The sequence below is a fragment of the Astyanax mexicanus genome, chromosome 15 (genome assembly GCF_023375975.1).
Source record: "Astyanax mexicanus isolate ESR-SI-001 chromosome 15, AstMex3_surface, whole genome shotgun sequence".
Lineage (NCBI taxonomy): Eukaryota > Metazoa > Chordata > Actinopteri > Characiformes > Acestrorhamphidae > Astyanax > Astyanax mexicanus.
In genome coordinates, this window is record NC_064422.1 from 24,203,153 (window position 1) to 24,220,906 (window position 17,754).

General features: G+C 39.1%; 1 protein-coding gene across 2 annotated transcripts; it reads right to left on the bottom strand.

The window, feature by feature from the left end:
* Positions 1–437: 437 nt before the first annotated feature.
* On the bottom strand, positions 438–9,406 carry LOC125781279 (uncharacterized). 2 transcript variants are annotated; one of them, XM_049464889.1, is made up of 8 exons: positions 7,837–9,406; positions 7,412–7,495; positions 5,069–5,252; positions 3,002–3,163; positions 2,697–2,795; positions 2,569–2,604; positions 1,935–2,088; positions 438–1,141 (listed from the first exon to the last, which is right to left on the bottom strand). In XM_049464889.1, the coding sequence occupies exons 3-8, from the start codon at positions 5,214–5,216 to the stop codon at positions 1,033–1,035; spliced, it is 708 nt and encodes a 235-aa protein (XP_049320846.1). In that variant the 5' UTR covers positions 5,217–5,252; positions 7,412–7,495; positions 7,837–9,406; the 3' UTR covers positions 438–1,032. The 2 variants fall into 2 exon arrangements, with proteins under 2 accessions (XP_049320846.1, XP_049320845.1); XM_049464888.1 differs by having other exon boundaries at positions 7,699–9,406.
* Positions 9,407–17,754: the final 8,348 nt, after the last annotated feature.

Sequence of the window (17,754 nt, forward strand, 5' to 3'; positions counted from 1 at the left end):
AGTATGCTATTTGCAGAACCACACATAGAATCTGATTATAACTTTGAAATTCTGATTTTGATCGAATTATTGAGTTAATGTAAACACAAACACTGACAAGATCCTTTGCTGTGACAGTTAGCTTGATAATTTAGACGGACTACATGGCTCATACTTGGAATTAAATCATTATGGATTGGTGTCCTGGCTGGGATTAATTATAGGAATTGGACCTTGGAGCAATTGAAGAAAATCATCTGGTTCAGACACATGAACTAAACTATTCATCTACATACAAATGCTACAGATATTAGAAGGTGGCTACATGCTTCTTACTGACTTAAGGGACCTACGACCTAAAACCTACTAATACTACTTGCTAACCACTAGTCTCCACTGGTCTCTATGTCTGTTATGTCAGTTGTCTGTAAATCCAGGATAGGATAGGCTATCTCAAATGTGTCTCAGACTATGTCAGATTTGCATCTTGGCTCTGCTGATACTTAAGACATGTGGCATGACCAGGTGTAAACAGGGTCATTGTGACTGATTTATTATTATTATTATTATTTTTTAGCCCATTTTCTCCATAATTTGAAATGTCCATTACTCAATCCCCCAAACTTCCTCGATCACTAATAACGCCCCCAACACGAGGAAGGTGAGGGCTAGCACATGCCTTGTCTGACACATGTGAAGCATCACTGGGGAGCCAGCATGCTCGGAGGAAAGCGCAGTGACCCAGCTCTCATACATCAGGTAACAGATGGCTGGGCTGACCAGCATCAAACTGGGAGTGATGTGAGGAGAGAGAGCACCATCTACCCACCCACAGAAAACATGTTCAATTGTGCTCTCTAGGATTCCAGCTGGATCATCTTAGTCTCCTGGTCCACTCGGAGCTTCAACTCCCCATTTTTACTCTCTATTTCACCCTAAACTCTCCTAAATGACATGTAAGAGGTTTTTTTTTACTTGGATTTAAAGCATGTATGACTGGTGAAAGTACTCTCTCACTCTTCAGAGTCTCTCTGCAGGATCCCCGTGGCTTCTTTACATCCGACGGACTTTGCGGATTTCCGTGTGGCAGGAAGGACACACGTGGCAGACTTCTTTAAAGTAGTTCAGAAAGAAAGGCAACAGGCAGCATCCAGCAACACAGCTACAGCAGTCCAGGCAGGTTTGTATGTGCAGCAGAAAGAGAATAAAAAATGAATAAAGGACCTGATTATTTTCTGTATGTAGACAAATATATATAACATTCACTATCCAGTCATTTTTAATCTTGTTTGAAAAATATACATTTTGGAGAGAAAATATGATATAAATAAGAGGAATTGCTTGGCCACTTTATTCTGCAGCTATGACTACCGAGCTTACTAGACTCTTGGCCGTTTCTGTGTGGTAGGAAGGAAATGCAAAAGGAACCAAAAGTTCAGACAGCAGAATCTTGAAGACCTCGGACCGCCTTGTATGCTAGAAGCCAATCGGGTTAGAATGCCGCTTCACTGCGTCATAATTCATTTGCATAAAGTTGAGAAAATATCAAATCTGTGTTGCTTGTCGCTCTGCCTCTTTGTCGGCTCGCGTGTTGACGCTTTCCAGTGTGAACGCAGGGTCAGGGGGTGAGGAGCATTTTAGGATTATGACCCTTCCTCAAGGGCCCATCAATGGCAACTTGCCAAGTCCAGTTATCAAACTCACAACCCGGCGCTCATCAATATCTCCAGAGTCTAAATGCTGAGCGATACCCATGGTAATTACTAAATATATTGTTTTTAGGAGGGAAATCGCCAACCAAAGCATGACTTCAGCCCTATCAGACATGATATGAGTGAGATACAACTGCTGCTGTAGCACATGTCACAATCATGATCATCGTGTTAAAAGAAAGTTATTAAATACACATAAAATCACTCAGTTTAGTACGAACAGAATTGAAGATATCAACTCACCCCATGAATATGGCAATCAGGCAGAGAAAATAGGACGATTTCCCCACTTTATACTGGATCTCAGTGGTGATGTTCTGCTGGCAGGAGGGACAGCGTACTTTACCAGCAGCATAGGCAAGGTTCTCCACGTCCACCACTCCATCCTCTGAGCTCTCTGCAGAGAGAAAACACTCTTGAGGCCCTACTGATTTATGATTCTTTGGATAATTGATATTTGAATTGATATTTGCTCATAGAATGAGCCAGGCACATTAATAAAAATATTATATTTTAGTGTAGATACTGAAAATGTAGATTTATAAAATGGAATTATATCACCTCTTCATTTCTATTAACTTTGCATTACCTTCCGGTTAAATTTCTTTAAACCGGAGTTTAGGCTTAAAAACTCCATTGTTTAGTGTAGCTTTTTGGTAATGTATATTTTCCTTCAAATAAAGGTTGAAGATCCAGTAAACTGAGATGTTGGTGCTGCCATATCATTGATCAGTCAGGTTTGTTTCAGGGTGCACTCATGTCTATGTTCCCTCCTGGCTCTCTCCTTTAGCCACATTAGCCACACTCTGATGATATTCACTAGCATGCGGCACTTAAAACACAACATGAGATATTTTTTGTAAACAGAATGTAGTACCTTGGTTGGGTTCCACGTTAATTTCTAGCGGCTGCTCTGAAAAATGGAAAAATAAAATCTTCATTCATCATGGACCGATAAGTTCATTTGTATTGCGTATTCTACTTAATTTGGTTATGTTGTTTTACCTGTGATCAAATCCTGTGTTGTGATGACATTTGGAAGGATGCACACTCCTGAAAACATTACATCTTTCTTGTTCCCTTCAGGTGTGACGCACTCAGGCTCTGTGAATGACATCAGCTAGTTAGGACTGCGTCTCTGGATGGACAATCTAAACACCGGCAGCTATGCTTTCCTGTTGCTTACAAAAGGTCATTTGTATTTTGTCATTTCCTAGAAGCTATTAACCAGTGCAGACGTGCTATGATGTTGAAAAGCTCACTGACCTTTTCATACTTCTATTAAAAGATGGTTCTGTAAGCGTGTTTACCAATGACTGACGATTCTCTTGTTGTTTCAGAGAGGATCCCTTGCTTTTCCCACAAACACCTTCTGTTAACCAGTGCAGTCTCTCTGTCTGACAGGGACTGGAGCTCATTATCTATTTTGTCTAGTTCTGATGGTCCATCTTCGTCGTCGTTCTCCAGAACACCTGTGAAAACACATTACGGTTATATGGACCTAAAGCATGGGTGATGGATGCACAGGTAAGTGTGTGTCTGTCCAAAGAGCTGGTATTGCTTTTAGAAATCATAACCAAGCTTATTTTTATAAAAAAAAAAAAAATCTCCCCAATTTACATGGCCAATTACCCAACCCACTTATTAGGACTCCCCCTATCACTAGTGATGTCCCAACACCAGGAGAGTGAAAACTGACACATGCCTCCTCAGCCATCGCCTCTTTTTGAACTGCTGCTGATGCAGCATTGCAGAGTAGCATCGCAGCGACTAGATTCTGATACATCAGCTCACAGACGCCTTGTGCTGAGTAAAATCACTCTTTGAAGTGATGTGGGGAGAGAGTGCCACCAAGCTTATTTTTAATATTTGGCAGAAAGTACCCTCACAGCAGTAAGTGCACACCCTAAAACTTGTATCTTTTCTTGTTTCAAAAATTATCTTTAAATTGCGTTCTTTAGTGGCCATCAGAGTCACTGGATCCTAATCCAGAAGAGCAGGGATTTCCAACCTTGTACATCTCACAGCCCACCTATGTATAACTAAAACAAAAAATGGCCCACAAGCAAAATGCAGCTATTGTTTTTTCTTTTATTTCTGACTTTTATTTCTGAAAAATTGAGAATAAGAATCTGAACAGGGAGAAACTAGGGCATTTGCTTGATTTGCTTTTGTCTTTCTTATTTAAAAAAAAAGTATGTATCTCTGGTTAGATCATAAATGGTGCCAGGAGCAGCAAATAATGCAAAAACTACATTGAGGTCTTAATGTGTGCTGCCTTTAAAATTACATCTTTTCCAGTGACATCTTTAAATTTTTAACAAGAAAATGCAAAACCACACATAACAAAGGTATGGCTGTCATCATGATCTGTCACCAAAAGAGACTGTGACTAGAATTCTGAAAGAAAAAAAATGCAACAACAAAGACCCTGGTTCTGTTGCACCCCTTAAAAGACAAGATGACACCTGAAACACTTGATCACTTGGTTTACACAGTTACACAGATCTTCTAAATGTTGCAAGAAGGAATGGCAACATTACAAAGTAGCAAATGATTGACTGTCACATTTTTTATTTGGAATGTGTTTCAAAAATGGCCCAAAAGCCCAGACCCAGTTCTAAATATTGATACACTAAATCTGACATTAAATCTGTTAAATGAACTGAACAGCTAGTTTGTGTTTTTTTCTTTGTAATGTTTTTTCTTTGTAATAAAGAAATAATGAGTGTCATATTATATATTTTAGGGTTAAAATCCCGATTTAGCATAAATGGTCCAACAATTTTTGTAACTTTTTTTTTAAGTATTTTAAAATTTTTGTTCTAAAAAATTATGTGAGAACTAGTTTTATGGAACGTAAAACATTTTAATAAAGCATTTCAGTTTTTTTAAAGTTTGAAATAGACCCAGAAATAAAAGCAAAAACACTTTTAAAAAGAGCGATTTTTATCTCCAGCACTAACCCAACACTCCTAATTTTTTTTTTTAAATAAGGTCAGATAAATGAATACACATTCACAAACTGTGATGAGATGCTCTTTTAGGATGTTCAATATATGTCACATAGGGACTTCATGAGCTCAAATGACTGAGAAAGTGCTGTAAGGAACGTCTTTTAAAGAGTCTGTGAAGCATATGTAACCATGGATTATTTTTGGTTACTGCATAAAGCTGAAATGATAAAATAAAATATATTGAGTTTATGCTGTCTGTAATTAAATAAAGGGCGAAATCCACTGTTATTTGCATTTTCTCAAACTGTGCTACCTTTTTCTGATTTATGATTGTATACTAAAGCCTGATGTAAAAGATACTTTAGCATTTCTTGCAGGACACAGATTCGTTATACTAAACACAACATGAATGCTGCTGACCTCCAGTTAAGCTGTTGTTCTTCAGGAACTCCTTCATTTCCAGCAAGATGATCCGGCGGGACAGCAGGTGTTGCCGCCTGGTCATGATATACCACATCTCTCTGGAGTCCGGGTCAAGAGGGGCCTCCTCAAGTACCACTGGAATCATCCTTCCTCTTCTTACTGACCAATGCTGAAGACAATTCTGAAGAAAATTGTTCATCTAGTCAGATACAGCAAGTCCTCAGAGACTAACGGAGAAAAACCTCCTCTCCTTCCTTTTTGCAGGTGTCTATATTCAGGTCATGAACATTGTTTTTCAATTTGAATGCAAATGCTAAGCGCTTATCTTCAGAATAAATATACAATGAAAGTTTAATACGCATTATAAAGGACTCCTACGCTCCCTAAAAGTGAACCACTTTTCTGAGATCATGCATGCAAACAAATGGAGATCAACTAGACTAAAAAAAAAGGCTGCTTTAAATATTTCACCCACAGTAAAATACAGTGGTTGTACTCCCGTACTCCTAGCTGAGACAGTATGTTAGTCCAGCTCTGGCACAGATCCAGATCCAAACAACAGGGGCCAGTTTCTAGGACAGGGATTAAGCCTAGTCATAGATTTTTTTTATTTCAATGGGAAATCTCTGTTCAAAATGCTGTGTATTCCGAGACTAGGCTTAATCCCTGTTGGGAAACTGACCCTAGAGATACAATAAGCAGTAACTTCAAATGTGTGCAGTAGTGTCATCTGATCTATGGTCTATCAACCAACCATTAGTTGTTTACATTGCACAATAAGGAAATTAGAGATGTTGGTCATATCTTTCAAGTCTAAACATTATAGATCAGTTTCCTAGACAGGGATTAAGCCTAGTTGGTGGACTGTGTTTTTCTTTAAATAAAGAAAATCTCCATTCAAAATGCTGTGCAGTCTAAGACTAGGAATACTCTCTCTAAGAAGCTGCCCTATATTTATATTTATTCTAAATACAGCTGAGAAGGAAATTAAGGAAAATAAGAGACCACTTAAAAATGATGATTTTCTTTGATTTTACCAAATTAAAAACCTCTGGAAAAGAATTAAAAGAAAGATGGATGATCCCAAGCCATCAAACCAAGCAGTACTGCTTGATTTTTTGCATCAGGAAGAGGCAGAAAGTTATCCAAAAGCAGTGTGTAAGACTGGTGGAGGAGAACATGCCAAGATGCATAAAAATTGTGATTAAAACCAGGGTTATTCCACCAAATATTGATTTCTGAACTCTTAAAACTCTTATTGAATATGAATTAGTTTTCTTTGCATTATTTGAGGTCTTAAAGCTCTGCATCTTTTTTGTTATTTCAGCCATTTATCATTTTCTGCAAATAAATGCTCTAAATGATTTTTTTTTTAATTTGTGATAATGTATAGAATAAAACAACAATGTTTATTTTACTCAAATGCAGTAATATGTAGAAATTAATAACATAAATATTTGTAAGAGTGACTTATAATTTAAGCTGAATCATGATGGACAATTTTTAGAAAATGAGTGCAATTACATGAACTCCTTAATCCAATAACCACTGAAAATCTGGCTTTACACGAGTACATCAGATTTCCCTGCTCTTTTCTAAACTGGTCCCACTTTACCAGTAAATATGTATCTCATTTTGTGTGGTTTCTAATAGAAAACTACACTTTATTCTTTACGTTTGTCTGAGGCAGTGTACAGACATATGCAAAAGTTTGGACACCAATGTGCAAATGTTGTCTTGTTGAACGTCTGAGTAGAAATAAGTGAAGTAAATTTAAACATGTTATTTAGAGAACATTTTCAACAACTTTTCATTTTTTGTCGAACTGAACATATTGGTGTAGGATAAAATAAATAAAAACATAATATGTTGTCCCTGTCATTCAGAAATGTTGTGTCTCTAAAATGTCAAATTTACAAGAGAAAAAATATATATTTTTGAACTATATTTTGAACTTTAAATAAAAATTGGTGTAAAAAAGTTTTATCAAACTAATTTTGTAGAATTTCTATTGGTCTATTTATCAAATATAATTATTTTTTGCAATGTATAGAACAACAGCCAGATTTAGATTTTGACAAAAAGTAAAAACAAAACAAAACAAAACAAAACAGCATGATAGTGATGATATAAAAAATGTGATATAATACAAACTTTTCTCTAAAAACCTTTTTCAAACTGTGCTTTAAAAAGCACAAAAAAATCCATTTAAAAAAAAACACCAAAGCCTTTAATTTGACCAGGAGTGCCCAAACTTTTTGCATACAACTAGTCCAGCTCTGGTATACACAAACATAGAAAAGTGAATAAGATAAGATAAGAATATGGCTCTAGTGTTACCTATGGATGCCAGGTAGTTGTAACTTCAGAGTTAAAGTATCCCTTCGGTCCTGATCCGTTCACCAAACATTACTCCTGCAGCTGCTGTTGATGTTGGAATATTGGGATCATGTAGTTAGAGTTAATGGAACACTTTACATATATGTTCACATGCAGTTATCAGAAGCTTTTATACTTACACACACACACACACACACACACACACACACACCCATCATTTACATTATAATTCTCTGCTTAATTTTAATCTAGCATGATCTGATGTTTGTCAGTTTACCGTAACTTACCAGCGTGCCTGGCTTGACCTCAGGTGTTGACCCTGACCTGGTGAAGTCACTGCGGTTCACAGTGAAGAAGCAGCAGCCTTGTCCGGACTCAAACATGCATAGATTGCATAGATTGTGGGGTGACTTTCTAGAAATTACCTGCAGTTCTCCTTTAGTGTGGGTTTTCATGTTGTTTGCATGTTGGTTCAGGGCTGTTGTGGTGCTTGTGGGAGATGGACTGCTTGCGTGCCGTGTTGGTTTGAATTCATTTCCATAGGCAAATTCTGCTGGGAAAGGGCAAAGGTGGCTCAAAGTGATGGATGTAGGTTCATTTGTTTGTTTGTTTTACTTTTTTTATAGTCTATACAAATTCCTGTAGTTTTAAAGACTGTTATTTTTGTTATCCTGTTCTTCCATCAGTACTGTCATTAATCCGTTTGATTTGATAATGGAGTGTGAGTGATATTTTTCACTATTCTCAGCAAGTGTTTATATTTTTAATTGCACAAACTGATCAGCCACAACAATAAGACCACCTACATCATATTGTGTAGGTCCTCTTTGTGCTGCCAAAACAGCTCTAATCTGTCGATGCATGGATTCCTCCACAAATTGGACATCAACATTCACAAGACATAGCCAGCATCAATTTCATCAGTAATTTGTACTTGAGTAAATATGTAATAATATAGGCTTAGCTAGCCCTTAACATCAATTAGCTTTGGGCACCCATGACCGTGTTGCCAGTTCACTGGATGTTCCCCCTTGGAGCACTTTTGGTAAGTACTGACCAGGGGTGGGCGGTGTGGCACTAAAGTAATATCACAATATTTCATGATGTTTTGCAATAGTGATATTCTTGGTCATATGCTAAAATATACAGGTTTTTTTTTTTATTTAAATGAACAATTTAATATATTCTGTAGAAACAGAAAATCTATTAACGTTTTTCTATTTCATAAACAGTGACTTATTAATACCCAGATTTTGTATAAAATAATTATAGTGTAGCAAAATTTAAAAAAAGTACAAAAAAATGCAATTAACAGCAAATGCAGGACATAGCAAAACAAAATAGACTCCTTTTAAGAATATCCCCATTATCACAATATGAAGACTTTTTTTTATCATGTCAAAAATGTTTTGCGTTAAATATGATGCAATATGGCGCACTCTCAGTACACCCCACACCCCAAGCCCTTACTATCTGAAACATAATCAGTCATTTCATTTCAAGACTTCATATGATATGTTTATTTATATGTTTATATTATAAACATTTAATTATGCATACATTTAAATTTCATAAGGTTCAGGCTAAACTAAGAAAAAAATAAAAGAAAAAACAGGTCAGACATGCATGATTACTGTCTCTTTCTCTGCCTGGTCTCTAGAGGTCAGTCTTGGTTCAATTCCCAGGCAAGGGCAGCACGTGGCCAGCTGGAGAGAACTGCTGAACAGACTACTCTCCCAGCTCACTGAAATATTAACCAGCAGACTCTAATGACTGCAGACCCACACAGCTCACAACACAATGACACAGCTCATAACACAGCGACACAGCTCATAACAAAACACGACACAGCTCATAACACAGCGACACAGCTCATAACATAACAACAGATCTCACAACAAAACACAGCACAGCTCATAACACAAAGACAGCTCAGAACACAGCAACACAGCTCACTACAAAATATGGCACGCTTATAACACAACAACAGAGCTCACGACACAGCTCATAACACTACAACAGGGCTCACAACACGGCACAGCTCAATACAACACAGGTCATATCACGACTGCTCAACACAGCAGAGCTCACAAAAACATAGTACAGCTCATAACACAATGCAGCTCAACACAACACAGCTCACAAGAAAACACAAACACAGCTCACAACACAATAAGAAACAGCATAACAAAACAAAACAGCATTTCTATTTGGTAAAAGCTGCCTGGGGTGCTCTGTCTTTGAGTCTTGCATGTTGCTTCAGTGTTGCAGACTGAACAGGGTGAAAATCACACACTGTATTATGTTTTATGCAGATATTACACGAGCACACACACATACACACACAGAAATTGTAGTTAAATATTTAAAAATGTATGAAGAAAAATAGAACTTAACATTACATTGGTTATTTTAATTAAACAAGGTTACATAGAACAGCTTTTAAGAATGACAGTTTATGATAATTAAAATTTTAATTGCCCAGCCCTACTTACAACACAGTTGTTCATAATGAGGCTAATTAAGCTAACAGTGAGGCTAACAATTAGGCTACTGAAGCTAACAGTGAGGCTAACAATTAGGCTAAAGAAACTAACAGTGAGGCTAACAATTAGGCTACTGAAGCTAACAGTGAGGCAAAATAAGCTAACAATGACGCTAACAATTAGGCTACTGAAGCTAACAGTGAGGCAAAATAAGCTAACAATGACGCTAACAATTAGGCTACTGAAGCTAACAGTAAGCCTAACAATGTGGTTACTGAAACTAACAGTGAGGCTAACAATTAGACTACTAAAGCTAACAGTGAGACTAACAATGAGGCTAAAGAATCTAACAGTGGGGCTGACAATTAGGCTAACAGTAAGGCTACAAATGTGGTTACTGAAACTAATAGTGAGGCTAATAATGAGGCTAAATACGCTAACAGTGACGCTAACAATTAGGCTACTAAAGCTAACAGTAAGCCTAACAATGTGCTAACTGAAACTTACATTGAGGCTAACAATGAGGCTAAAGAAGCTAACAGTGAGGCTAACATAGCTAAATAAACTAACAATGAAGTTAATTAAACTAATAGTGAGGTTAACAATGAGGCTAATGAAACTAATATTGAAGCTTACAATGAGACTAATGTAGCTAAAAGGAAATCTAATAATCAGGCTAATGAAACTAACGTGTAATGGAGACGTAGAGGTATGAATTAGCACTGTATGTAAACAGCAGGACTAACTTGTCACACTGGAGTTTTCACACAGTTCCCTGCTTATTTTCAGAAGTCTTTTCATCATGATTACTTCCTTTGAACCCATTTCTTCCTCACAGCCTACACACACACACACACACACATGCACACACATGCACACATGCAGAGTGCTAAATGTGACAGTGTTTGACATCACTTCAGTGGGAGGAGCAATGGAGCAAGGGGTCAGTCAGGGCAACCAGAGCCATGTAGAGTCTCTGTAGCAACACTCACACATGGTCCAATAAGCAGCTCTGCCTGATGTTAGTCTGCTGCAGTGGAATCCCACAGTCCCTCCCTAACTTCTGATTCATGTTCAGTGTTGAGGGTCTCTAGAGTATAATCAATTCTGGCCTTCCAAACTGATGCAGTTGAATCCCACCTTCAGGATGAAGCAGCACTGTGTGGTGGTCTGTGTGCACTCCCCCTGACATGAGGCAGTGATGGGAACTGATGAGTACAGGGAGGAAATGTTGTAATAAACTCATGTTGCATTGGAGATCTGGGTGTTCTTTTGTTTTTAAACTTGGTGCTCTCTGATCGGCTTGACCACCCCAGTCACTGGCACTGCCTGCCTGTGGCTCGTAAAGGTTGTCATTATGGTTTTGGGAAATGATCCTTTTGCACTCATTCTTTCCCTCTTATGATTCACACTTGGTTCCTCCTCATGCCTCTGAACAGGAATCTGATTTTCATTTGTTCCACCCGTTTAAATAAAGACAGCAGAGCAAATCTGCCCATCTCTTCCGTGGAAACACTGAGAGCTAATCACTGCAGATAAGGCACAAGAGAAAGTATGTGTTTGGGGGGGAGAAGGCAGCTGCACGGTTTGCTTATGACGTAGTGCGATTGAGAGTCAGGCTGGATTGTGTGTGTGTGTTTATAGGAGGGAGGGAATGAGGGCCAATCAGATCTCATATGTATCACTCACATGCAGACTGCAGTCCTGAGCAAAAGCAGATGTACAGAGATGTCTGTTTGTATCTATCTGTCTGCCTGTTTGCTCAGTTTAGGATATACTGACATGGATTTATCAACATTGTCTGATAATTGTGACTGAAAACTGGAAGTAAAACTGATATTTCTCCAGAATATCTCTTTTTGTGTTTGTAATATTTCACTTTAAACAAGTCAAAGCCAAGCAGGCTCGTTGCAACACTGTGTTATTCTATTAGTACCCTTTGAGACATAGTGAAGTCTATTTCTTATATTTAAAATATCAAATATTGTGGCAAATATTGTTTTTATGCAAATAATTTATTTTTGTTCCAGAACAAAAAGAAGTCTACCGCATATCAATAATGGATCCCTGATGCCCACAAGTCAGTTAAAATCTACCGAAATCTAGAGCAAGTGGCTCAGGAGTGAGCACAAATGCGCATGCAGGCAGCACAGAATTTTTTCCCCAATTGGATGTGGGGAACAAAAAGGGAGATAAGGAAAAAAGGCGCTCCCCTTGTGTGCATATTCATTAAGCACATGCAAAACAGAGAGTGTTCTGATTGGACTGTTCCCTACAAAGGGACTGTCAGCAAATCAGTTTTTGTATGGATGGGCAGTGTTTTTTTCTTCTCCTGTACAGGATGCCTTCAGTGGGAGAAGGAGCATCATGCCCCCCATCAAAACTTATTCACCTCTGACTACTCTAAAGCATATTCATGTTAAAAGTAAAAAAAAAATAGTTTCTTTTGTGGTCTGTGCCACATAGTACAGCACAGTTTTAATATTGTAACAAAAGTACATTATATTTTTGTAATTGTTAGCTCAGACAATGGCGAGCAGTTAGCATCTGTTAGTTTTGCTTTTAGCCGTGGATCTCTGTTTTTTTTATTGTGTGCCGAGTTTCATGCGTATGTGAGTGTATTTTCTTTTTGTGTGGTAATATAAGGTCAGGTCTGTTTAATGAGCAAACACTTGTTTATCTACAGTGATGTTGTGAAACTGCTGGCTCAATCTGCACAATAGCCAAGCAAGGGATGATAAGCCACTGTTTGAGGACTGTTTGAGGTTTATCCAATCAGCTCATCTAGTAAAATCAACACTGTTTATTGAGCAGGAGCAAATTGGTTTACCTGTTGAGACGTGGTGAAATCACCGGTTTGCCTGCAGTTTAAAAAATGATAATGATAATAGAGTATTGCTTTACAAGCTTATACAGTGACTTTATATAAACCTGTCACTGTCCTGACTTTTACTGGCTAGAAGAAGTTAGGAAGAACTGTTTGAATCAACTTTGTTCATGATTTTACCCCATTTTCCTCCCAAATTGGAAGGCGAATTATTCATATGATTCACATTAGTCTCTTTTTTCTCCCTGTTCAGTTCTGTCTCTTTTCAAACTGCTGCTGATGCAGCATCACTGGGTATCCAGTGTGATCCAGCACCTATACATCAGCTAACATGCTGACCAGCATTGTTCTAGGAGTAAGGGGAGCATGTTAGGTTAGTGGTTTGTACGTTAGCCTCCCAGAGCTGGGATCCTGGGTTCAAGTCCCAGTTTCCATGTTCTTTCCGTGTCTGCATGGGTTTCTTCCAGGGAGTAATTCGGGATTAAAACCCTGCCCATTCACTTAGCTTCTTATAAGCTTGTTCATGTCATCAATAGGTGCAAAATGGGTCTGGACAGGGTGCTGGTCTTGGATCGTAAATTAAGTGGCTGTATTTGCAATGTAACCACTTTATGCCAAGCCACTTTGAACAACATCGTTTACACCTCTAGAAATGACCACTGAAATTACTAGATTTTTTTTCAGGAATGATCCAGATATGGATCGGTACTCTGACACACTGTCCTGTCCTGGGACTGCTTCTCCTTGGTGTGTCTAGAAAGGCACTATATAAGTGTAACTTCATTTATTTATACTGTGAGGAGTGCCAACCACTTGCCTACTTGCCTTTTTACACACACAAATCATGCTGATTGGCATGCAAGCAATGCCACCTGTGCTCTCTCACTCTGGCTGCTGATGCCAAGCAGCATCATTTGGGATTGAAACCTTGTCTATTCACTTCTTTGCTTGTTCATGTCATCAATAGGTGCAAAGTAAGAATTACCTATGGACAGGGTGCCGATCCATTGTAGGGTACCGTGTGTGGTCTTGGATTGTAAATTAAACAGCTATGCTTGCAATGTAACCACTTTATGCCAAGCCATTCTGAACATCATCATTTACACCTCTGAACCACTGAAATGACAATTTTTTGGGGGGAATGGGTTGAAGTGAAGTATTTAAAAAACAGCTGTTTTTAATCCCAATTTAAAAAAGACGAACTGTGATTATCAGGGCATATGTTAATTCCTCCTGGACTCATGACCATTCTTTTTGTCTGACCAACTTGCAGAAAAACATAAACACACAGACAAATAGGAACTAAAGCAGCAGTATATTTCGAGCCAGTGTGTGTGCGTGTGTGTTTCTGGTAATGAACCCTGCACTCAGTCTGATTCATCGCAGCACTGCACTACTTCCCCCTCCCTCCCATTGTGAAATGCAGCACAGTGTCCATTCTCACACTCTCTCTCTCTCTCTCTCTTTCTCTCATACACACACATACACACTGACTACACACTGACGCAGTAACAGTAAGCGTCCTGCTCAGCCTCTCCTGAGCGTTATGGAGTGTACTGTGCTTTTAGTGTGGCTTCGTGTCGCGGCCAAAGAGGAAGCGGAAGGGCGAGCGTCTGGCTGCTTACATAACCACACCGCGCCCTGCATCAACACACTGGAACAAAGCCTGTGTGTGTGTAGGTTAGTGTGCTGCTCAGCTTCAGCAGGCAAGGATGCAGGGCAGCTTGGTGGCCATGATGAACAGAGACCAGGTCACATGAGCTGGGCTGTAGACAAGTTGGGCTGCGATTCTTAATCGCTATGACATAAAAGGCTCTCCAAATAGAAGGACGCAACTGATGTATCCTTTGTGACCCTCGGTTACCCACAAAAGTCTCTATAGACATTCAGTGTGAAGGGAAAATAGAAAAACAGCACAAAAATGCTGGAAAATGTTGAAAATGTTTTCAATACTTGTAAAGTCAGTCAGTGAATCGTACTGATGGTAATTCCGAATCAGAGGTAGTCAGCATGATCGGAGGAAAGCACAGCGATCCAGCTCATCCAGCTACATCAGCTAACAGACATCCGTGCTGACCGACATCACATTAGGAGTGATGTGGAGAAAGGGTGCCATCTAGCCACCCACAAAAAGCATGATCAGTTGTGGTCTCTCAGACTCTGGCTGCTGATGGCAGATGAGTGACATTTACAAGCGACATTGCCACAAGACAGTTCCATGCATGTGAACATCAGGCTATTAAGAAGGAGTCTTCATAGGACAGTCCTACCAAGGAACTTTCCTTCCTAGACTAAAGCAAGGAAGTCCAAGACAAGATCAAGACTATAATAGCCAATTAGTTTTGTCCAAATTAGCCTTCTAGATTCTGTAACCCCTGATGGTTCCTGGCTATGTTTAACACTGGGCTGTGTAAAATTGTGTAAGATTGAACACTATTACTTAATAAAAGAGAACAGTAACTCATGGATATTGATAAGCTGAAGCTAATCACCCATGATCTCTGACTGCATCAAATACAGTCATTCAACAATAGCTGATAAAACCACATGGGCAAGCACCAAAATACATTAACATTACATTCACAAATGCACCCTAAAACTGTACTGTGCATACAGAAACCTAATATTAACCATATCCAAAGGTGGTGGCATCAACCTCTCTAGGCTTGGAGGAACCTGGGCTAGAGCAGCCCAGTGGAAATGTGTATTGTGGTCAAATGAATCAATATTCAAGATCTTTTTGGAAAGAACAAAGAACAAAGACAAAAAAGACCACCCAAATTACTACCAGCCAAAGTCTAAAATCCAGGGTCTTTGAATGTGTCAGTACACTTCTCTGATAAAAGCATCAGTGCAGAAATGAGGTCCTTAGATCATTGAGATCTTTTCCATGCATTTTTCTGCAAGACAATGCAAAAACACTTCTTACTGTTGCACACCTAAAACCCTGATAGCTTTAGCTTGTATCTTTGCTATTTTTATCTGCACTGGGAACTGCACAGGGCACGTTAGTTCTTATATAATGAGTGGGGAACTTGTGTATGTTATGGGTGAATTGCCCAGGCCAAGGTTCACCTGGCACCCAGCGGCCCAGAGCCCAGTCTGCTCATGCAGCCTGGCGGAGGTGTGCTTGCCAACTTGGCATCATCCCGGTTTCCAAGTCACGCCCTGAAAAACACACAAACACACAGTGTGCTCAGAACACACAGAACGTAGAGAGGTGTTTGAGAGGGAGGGAGGAGACGGGCTGCAGCGAAAAAAATCAAAGGCCTTCTCTCTCTCTCTCTCTGTTTGTGTGTGTGTTTAGTGCGGGAGTGAAATGAGGACACCCAGTGTGAGAAACTCACTGACCCCCTGCTCGCCCTTCTCGGGTCGCCTGGCGTGAATCGGCCGTGTGTCGCTCTCTGTAGAAACATCTGTGCTTTATGTTTACACATATTTAGCTTTCATTTTGGGGGTAGTGGGTCTGCATAGGCTCTATTTATGATCTGCAGCTTATATAAGTCCTTCTCATCTACTGGGAGAGCCACAAACTGGCAGCACACACCCTTTTCAGTCTGCTTTCAGTGCTTGGCAGAGTGTAGACGTTGTTGCTGTTTAGGTATCACTAAAAGTTTTATCCAGGAAGAATCAACCAACAGGAATGACGCTTGGTGGGTGATTGTGCCAGACTGTTATGAAATGAGAGGCAGCGGATCATCTTCAGTGACGAGTCCTGACAATGCTCATACGCAGACTGCTGTTGTCTCAAAAAGTTGCTTTAAAAGTTGCTTTACATGACAAGATTAATGCCCAATTCCATTTCACAACTTGGCCCTACCACTTACCCCTTACCCGTGCACGCCAAGGGGGGTAGGGGGAAGGGAAAGGGCTTGTTAGCGCTTAATACAGAGATTTTTTCAGATGCACACTTTAAACCGAGGGGAAGTATTTTCCTTGTTAAAAGTGTCAATTAGCACTATATTACCATAGTGTAATGTGTTGTTTCAATGTTTCATGGCCGAATTCTCCATAACAAGCATACAAAAGACAGCTAGTAGTTTGTCTCAGTCGTTAGCTAATTAGCTAACTTTCCCATTCCACCTTAAATGGTGCAACAGACAGGAGTGGCTGCAACATTTAAGGCGGAAAAGAAAAATAAAATAAAATAAATGCTAACTGAAGCTAATTTCAGCTCCCCTTCACAGAGAAATTAAGGAACAGACAATAATAATTCATTTCTGCACCATCTCCCCCCGATTCTAAAGACATACGATAAGCCCTAAAGTTAAACTAGTTAACCAGGAGCAGCTAGATTACTAAACTTTTGCGCTCCAGATGTTGTATTGTGCTTGAAGGGTTGTCCCAATTATTAGGGGGAGGATTTCACCCCCTTCCTCTTATAACTCTGTCCAAGAGAAAGGCTGTAATTACCTAGAATGGAGGTGGATCATCTTCAGTGATGAGTCCAGCTTTTGTCTTGGTGGAAATGTCCAACTAATCTTGGTGTCGAAGCACTGTGCTTGGCTTGAAGACACAGATACAGATACATCATCACAAGACATCTTTATGAACATCTTTCTCACTCCACTAACTGGAGTCTCTGGTATATTGCATTACACACATTATACACTTTTGTATGTGCGGCTTAATAAGGGTTGCTCATATCATAGGTACATTTGTTATTTATTGTTTCTGGTGACCTTTATCTTTTCTCCAAATAGAATTTAAATTGTACACTTCCATTTGGCTGCAATTATTTTTGCAAATATTTAACAAATGTACAGCTCTGGAAAAAATTAAGAGACCACTTAAAAATGACAAGTTTCTTTAATTTTACCAAATTGCAAACCTCTGGAATATAATCAAGAGGAAGATGGATAATAACAAACCATCAGACTAAGCTGAACTGCTTGAATTATTGCACCAGGAGTGGCATAAAATTATCCAAAAGCAGTGTGTAAGACTTGTGGAGGTGAAAATGCCAAGATGCATTAAAACTGTGATTAAAACCAGGGTTATTCCACCAAACATTGAATTCTGTTTCTTGT

Excerpts from the sequence above, each read along its gene's own strand:
- LOC125781279 (XM_049464889.1), bottom strand. The coding sequence starts at position 5,216 with ATGATTCCAGTGGTACTTGAGGAGGCCCCTCTTGACCCGGACTCCAGA. Across the intron at positions 3,164-5,068 it reads GAACAACAGCTTAACTGGAG|GTGTTCTGGAGAACGACGAC; the intron begins GTCAGCAGCATT and ends GTGTTTTCACAG. Across the intron at positions 2,089-2,568 it reads TAACGTGGAACCCAACCAAG|AGAGCTCAGAGGATGGAGTG; the intron begins GTACTACATTCT and ends TTCTCTCTGCAG.